Source organism: Necator americanus, chromosome II (assembly GCF_031761385.1).
Source record: "Necator americanus strain Aroian chromosome II, whole genome shotgun sequence".
Taxonomy (NCBI): domain Eukaryota; kingdom Metazoa; phylum Nematoda; class Chromadorea; order Rhabditida; family Ancylostomatidae; genus Necator; species Necator americanus.
Window position 1 is genome coordinate 38003195 of NC_087372.1, and position 7817 is coordinate 38011011.

General features: G+C 33.8%; 1 protein-coding gene across 1 annotated transcript; it reads left to right on the forward strand.

Annotated features, from left to right (window-relative positions):
* Positions 1-3793: 3793 nt before the first annotated feature.
* RB195_020719 (uncharacterized protein) lies at positions 3794-4249 on the forward strand (the record flags this gene model as incomplete). The annotated part of the gene is made up of 1 exon (XM_064189139.1): positions 3794-4249. The coding sequence occupies one exon, from the start codon at positions 3794-3796 to the stop codon at positions 4247-4249; it is 456 nt and encodes a 151-aa protein (XP_064045020.1).
* Positions 4250-7817: the final 3568 nt, after the last annotated feature.

Sequence of the window (7817 nt, forward strand, 5' to 3'; positions counted from 1 at the left end):
TGATGGCGATAAGCAACCTAAATAGAAACTTAAGGTCCCATCAAAAGGAAAATCCGAGCGTTTACTGGACTTCCGACCAATTTTTCCAAAATTTTTTCCAAAATTTTTCCTACATCCTACATTCATAGAATATTCCTAATCCTGAGCTCTTCTGTTTCTTTCTGTTTCTTTTCTTTCTTTTTCTTTCTTCTTTTGTCCTGGTGTTTTTTCTAAAACTTATTTGCTCTACAAATGACGAGATCGTTCAGAGATCTTTCCACCCATCTCACTCTATCCTTCGCTTATTTCCCTATATTTCATGTTCCTCTTTGTCTTTTTTCTTATTTCCTATTTTCGTTATTCCTTTCTGTAGGATAAAAGACATCTTTGAGTTCCCACTATGTTTTTGATGGCGCTTGTTTACTAATTCATTTTTTATTTATTCACGTCTCCTCATTCTGTCTGATTTTTTAGATTTAACTATTGTTTTCAAACTATGTATTTGGTCCAAAATATTAAAATTGGACCGAAATGGGCGCTAAGGATTCGTTTTTATGCGTTTACAATATCTGTTTCTACTTATTGGAACGATATACAGATTTACTAGTGCAAAGAAGTTTTTTTTTTTAATTTTTTAAAATTTGTTTAACGTGCCAATTCCAAAAAGTAGACCAAAAATTTTTTCCTTGGTCGAAAATCTTGAAGCATAACTAAAATGTGCCGTTGTTTCACGTTCTAACCATTCAAAACCTCGACTATTGTGCTCTTAAAAGAGTGCGTTTGCTATTTACTGTTTATTTTTTTCACTTATTTTTTTCGAGTAATTCTACTCATTGTTTACAGATTTAGCGCTGGACTCCAGTTCCAGTAATTCCGCTTATCTGGTGATTTTCCATCTCGTAATTCTCCGTTTTCAAATAATTAGGTCAGATATTCGTTTGCTTTGACATTTCACAAATTTTGATCTTAATCTCGGTTTACTATGTCCGCTATTTCCTTCACGTATCGAAGGCACCGCTTCGGCTTTAGGATTTGAAGCGGTGGGCGTGACTTATAGATCCTTGATTACGATTTTAAGGGTAAGTTTACTTAAGGTACTTGTAGTTTAGTTTATTGATTCTTTGATTCACTAATTTTTTTCTTTGACAGTATGGCTCCAGATAAAATTACTTCTTTTTAAATTTTTTTGTGCATTTAATCTTTTAATTAATTATTTTTCTACCACTTATTTTTACGGTCAGATATTCACTTTTCCTCATCTTCTTCTCTTTTTTCCTCTTTCTTCTTCCTTGTATCGTCGTCAATTTAATTTGTGAGCAAATAGTTACTCTGCAAAACATGAGATACCAAACCTTATTCCCGTTATGTAGTGAAATATTATTTTTATTATTTTTTAAACTCATAGTGCCTATTTTTTAGAATCTCCTTATCATTTTCCTATCAGTGATATTTTTTTTTGCCTTGCCTCTATTTCTTAGATAGTGAGTCTTGTTTGAGTAGCTGTGTACGTAGAGACGCAAAAATGCTCTTAATCCTCTGTAATTCGTGGATCTTTTCAAATTCTGTGACGAATTTTCTGTAAATTTTCTACTACCACGAAAAGAAAAAAGAGCATTCCAGAGCAGGATTGTTGCTCTCTTTCTCTCTCTGCTTCTTCCTAGGTCCATGCCCCAAAATACATGTGCCATCATAATTGATTTAGAAAAATGTTGTTTTTGTTCCACCCACGCAGGCAAATTTTTTTTTGTTGCAGATCCGAAAGTGTATCTGAAAAACTGCTGACAAATTGTCAGCGATGTTCACGTATCCGTTCTCCAACGGTGAAGGTCGTCAATGCAAAAGAAAATCCACGGACTTCCCAGTTTCTTTACATATTCTTTACTGTGTCCTCAAATCGTGGTTCTTACACGGTTCATTCTGGTTCTTATGTTAGACAGGTTGTTAAAAATGGAATACCAGGATATTTAATAATAAGCGGTATTCTCACCCGATTAAGTACTATAAAAATTAAAGAGAACTGATTTTATCTTTAGACGCTAGAAGCACTAACATCACTAGCAAGATTTTTGCTCCTGAATGTTACTGAAATCTGAATGTCGCTTTCGACGGTCGAATACTCCACAAATTGTACGTAAATGTACAAAATTTCGAATACTGATCGGTTTAAACAGCTGATAATCCTGAAATTTGAAATTTTTCGGAAGTCAACAAGGAATACCCGGTGTGTAAAGATTACAGGTACATATATAAAGATAAACATACCTATATGGCACATATACAGTATGTGAACATTTTTGCGATATTACACGGTATATAAGAAGAATACAAATTAATAATATAAAGTATAAATAATATAAAGTATGTACTAAAAACCAGCACTTTGTGTGTAAATGAATCGCAATTTTATTGCAATTAATGAGATTGTTAATTATTATTTGATTATTTGATTTCGAAAATTATTTGATTGATACGAAAATTATTTGATTTCGAACCTGCTACATACTTAAAATCCCTTAGTTTCGCGATGTATTTCATCAACGATTATGTAACGTATCCACAGTCATATATTAAAAAATTTGACCTACTTATTCCGTTGATCGCTGTAAGAGGGAACTCTCGTTTTTTTCCCTTCTCTCTCATCACCCTTAGGTTCATGAAAAAATTGCCGTAGCGTTGTGCAACGGTCAAAGAACCGTTTATTTCTTATCAAACTAGTTGGTAACCCTTGATTCTTCGCTGATCTTATCGGAATTATTGGGAAAGGCAGTAAACCAAATTGGAAACCAATTTTGGAGAAAAAATTTAAGTTTTTCTAGAAGCTCCCCATAGATCACTTTTTAAATTTAGTTTTTTTTTTCTCGAGAAGAATTTGTTGACGAATCATTTTTTCCTGTTGAAAAAGCCGAATATTTTGCGTTTTACTTGAACTTCATCATATTTTCTTCGTTTCTATTTTTGTGTTAAGAGAATTTTCCCACATGTAAAATATTTGCCATATTAATCTCCAATTTTTTTTTGTTTTTTTTTTGAACGTTTTCACAAAGAAGAGAGCCTTCCGAATGAAGAATCCTACGTACAATTATCTAGTTCGGCTACGACTCTCCTTCGTAACATATGTTTCGGATGTATCTGGCGAGAAAATCACGCCATAAACCTGAAATGGATATGCGCGGCCAAATTCCGAAAAGAATATGCGGATTCCAATAGGAAAGAAAAATCCTTCCGAGGATTTTTCTCCCATATTCTCAAAGGGACATTTTTACCTTTCTATGTTATAACTATTCTTTCACTTATTCACTTTTTTCCTGTGAAATTTAGGATTAGTTTCATCCTCTCTCTTTTTATGCTTCTTTCTACGTTTGTTTTTTTCCTCACAAGAAGAACTATGAATGAAATTGACCTTGACCTCGCTTTAATAGTGAAAAATTTGGAATTTTTGCATTTTTTGCATTATTTCCTGCACATATTCTACAAAAAGATATTGCATCATACCTTATTCACACACATTTTTGGAGATCACAATTTTTTCTTCATTTTTTCTTCATTTTTTCTTTCCGCTGAAACTTTTCATCCTTTCCTGCAACGATGACTTCAGGAATTAATCGATGGTAGGAGGATAAGTCGAAGCTTAACTTTTACATAGGTTTAACACGTTTTCTTCCTTCTCTTTTTGTTCTTTTCCGCAATTTTTGTGGATTTATACTTTGTCGCCCACACGGAGGTCCCTTCCGCGGTGGAAAAGTTTCAGTCGGCGAAGGTGTACGTAGTATCCGCGGTAAGTAATATGTTATTAATCCACTTAGTACAGCTAATAATGTGTTTAGTTGTGGATGAAGAACTTTATGGACAACGCGCGCGAGGCGAATGGCTTCTCGTTATGGAACTCGTTCCAGCAACTTCAGCAGCAGCAGCAGCAGCTGACTGTTCTTTCTGTGGTCGTTCGTCGTTCAGTTGCGCCAAGTTACCGCGTCGGGGACGAGATTTGTCCATTGTACGCGATCATTCCTCTTCTTTTTCACATCTCAAGCTCCGTAAAGGTTTCTGTCAGCTCCTCATCCGATGCGATGAGTTCAGAGAGACAGAGAGCACTGTACCCTGGGAGCTACTGCTGCTCCTCGTTGATATTCCGGCGATATCGATTTATCACATAACCATTAACCGATGGCTGATGATCAGATGTCCGGACAGGTTACGCTGCGCTCTCTCGAGCCGACAAACTGCCTACGTCGACGACGACGACGACGTTGACCTGCTTTGGAGGACAGATTAGAGACAGCCGAACGGGGGAGCGCTAGGAATTTCTTAGGAGAGTTGGTTGTACTCTCTTCTCGCCGTGCTATTCATTACTTTCCGAGAAATTACTGACCTTCACAACTTCTCATCGCTGTCAGTTTAATTCATCAACTCACTTTTGAGTCCGTCTTACAGTTCGTTCATCAGAAATCCACAGGGATTTCAGTTGATCTCACCTTATTTCCTCCGCTCATTTTCTCCGTAGGCGCTCGCTCCGTTGGTCGAACATGGTCATAAAGGCGCGCACATTCGAAACACTTTCACCTATGTTTGGTGAAGCTGCGCAGGCGAACATCGTCCGTCGTGTAGCGTACGTAAACAAACAAAAGCGCTGAGTTGACCTCTACGCACCTCGTTCTTTCCCTCATTATTATTTCCAGCTAGAGTCCATTCGAAAAAATCCCACCAAATTTATTTATTTACTGTATTTTTCTTATTAATTATTATTTTATTGTTATATAATTATTTTTATATTTAATTTCAATTTATTTTTCCTCATTATTAATTCATTTTGTACCTCTTTTTAAATAGAAGAAAATATTCTCCGAAAATACGATTCTTACGAGGAATTCTTACGTATTCTTACGTTCTCCACCAGGCACTAGAACAAATCCATCCATGCGCCTACGTCCTAGCTTCGATTGTCGTACGGGGTGCACTTATCGTTTTTTTTCTGGATGTTCAGCAATGAATGAATATATGCAGTCTTGAATCCGTGTAACGGGGTCGGCAAGCGTCCACTTAATCGTTCCTATGTCTCTTAGCACGAATACGAGAATATGTAGAAAAAGTTGAATTAGTGTGGATTGGCCACTTGGTGAGTTCTTTTTTTTTCGTGAAGAATTTATGCCCGTGTTCTTATGTGTTTTTTTTTTGCTTGGTAGAACTCGTTTTTTTTTGGATGGGACCCATTTAATGAAATTCTCAAAGGAAGCGTTGTTTGAAAAAACCAAATCCAATCGTTCTGCTGACTGATTTCCGTTTTTCCTTTTTTTTTCTTCGAAAAATTCATTCTTCTTATAAAAATACGTACATAAGATATTCTCTGGACATACATTCTATAAAATATTGTCTATCTCCTCTCATACTTAGTTTTTTTTTCTGCTTTTTTCCTGTAAATTTGTTGCAAACTGTTTTTTTTCATGTTATTAAAATAATTGTGGATAATTAACAGTAATACAGCGAATTAAGTACGGAATCAATTTTGTCAACAATTTATTTGAAGGTGGTTGAAAAATCTCTGCAGTGATTGCAATTTGGTTCAGAATCTCAGAATTCTTCAACATTCAATGATATCACTTTTTTCAAGAAAAAAAAGTTCAGCCTTTTAAAATTAGAAATTCTTTTGGAAGAGAAATAAAATGATTTTTTAAAATAAATTAATAGGATTAAATTTTTTAATAAATAAATTAATTTCAATAAATTAATTATTAAATAAATAATGAATTAACTATAATTATCGAATAAAATGAAATTGCTAAAAATCCACGACAATCTTTTCCGACTACATAGCTGTTTACTGGTTTTATTTTAATTTAATTTTATTTTTATTAGTTTCTTCTACTGATTCCTTCCCTGGCAAGATCCTGATAAAACATTTCATTGCGCTACTGTGCTCTTGCATAATCAGCTCGACGCTGGACGCACTTTATCCGAATGAAGTACTAATTATTCGAATATTCTCGATCTAAATACTTGATCACGTGATCTTCCTCCTTTTCCATGTCGATTTTCTTAAAGAACAAAAAAAAACGAACAAAATAATAAAACGTAAACTAAATTATTATTACATACTAATCAAGCATTATTGTTTATTATTTCTAAGTTATCTATCCTTTCCATTTCTTTCTTGTTGACTAAGTTTTGAATATATGGTTATCTTAAATTGCAGAAAAAAGTATATTCTTAGAGGAATCCATCCTTTTAGAGGAAAAAAACCCGCCCCGAACCGAACATTTTACATTATTGTATTACTATATTATTACATTTATTATTATCACATCAGTTTTTTCATACTGTATTCTTATATTTAAAATACAGTATCAATAAAACGATGGTGGAGAATTTATCTCAAATACATGTGAGCTAGTTGGATTTTTGGGGAAATCTATGAGAAAATTTTTAGAAACAGTGAAAACGATGCGGTAGAAATTGCTGAACAAGGGCACCGCTGACCTGCTGAAACCGACGGCAGAACGTTTTCTGGTCGTTAAACAACATATGAGAAGCACTTATCAGACGTATGATAAAGTCTGCCAAATAATTTTTAAGACCTTAGAAAAAAAGTACAGAAAAAGTTTTACCACACTCAACACCTCCTCTCATGTTTGATCAGATCATATTTCTACTGGAATAGTCAATTTATCCGAGCAACAATTACATCCACGTGGCGTTTTTTTTTTCAGCTCGATTGTTCGGCAATAAATGCTCATAACTCGACTTGATATTCGATCTGTTCGAAATTGGAGTGGATTCGATTCGAATTTACTGAATGATTGATGATTTGACTGACTTGAATCTACCGTGCACGTATTTTTTATTGTCACCTACATATACGGACAAATAGAATATCTCCATCTCAAAATGGTCCGGAAAAAAGTGGGAGAAAAAGAACGGAAAAGTAATTTGCAAATATTTCCAATTTCAAAGTAAAATATTATAGTAAATATAACCTGTAGTATTCTAGTGAACTGATTATTCGAATAACTCGATATTTGGTTCACTCGAAATTTTCGAAGTAGTTCCCGGTTTGCTGGATCTCCCTTAAAATTCTATGAAAATCACGTGTTTACTACTATGTTTATAAGTTAATAATTTGTGTTGTGAGTTGTTATATAAAAAATAGAATATTATTCTGCTTGGAAAATTGGCGATCTACCAAGATCCTTTGGACTAAAAATAACCGGTACCGTAATGTGATTGTCCGAAAATGGGAAAACTGAAGCTGAATTATTCTCCAAACAATTATTTTCTTTACAACGGTGTATTTTTACTTCGTTGTTTTGTCTTCTTCGTTATTAATTAATTTATTTTAAAGATGAAAACGTTATGGAGAAAATGTTGGGATTTTTTAGAATTAAAATACGAATTATAACATTTGTATATTGTCTGGACTCTTACATCGAGTGTCTTCTTTGTTAATTTCTCAGAAAAAAAATTTAAAAAATGTATAAAAGCAACAACAATAACATAAATAAATATGCATCAAAGAATTATGTTCCTAAAAAATTCGTACTTAAGATAATCACCAAATCGACCGTATCCTTTATTTTTTCGCAAATGTTTGATTTTTATTTTATTCACAATTTTATTCGTGAATTTATTCTTCCGTCTTCCTTCTGCTTGATATATGTAACGACCTGGATATTCTGGGTCATATATCCTCCGAATTCATGTTTTTTTTGGAAGATTCATCCAATATTCACGGAACAATTAACGGGCTTCTGTCTTAAGCGAACTTTTTCTCTGCTATAAATGTTTTTTTTTCCACAATCATATATCCCATAGCACTTTGTTGTCCTATTAACATTGTTTTCGGACATCAT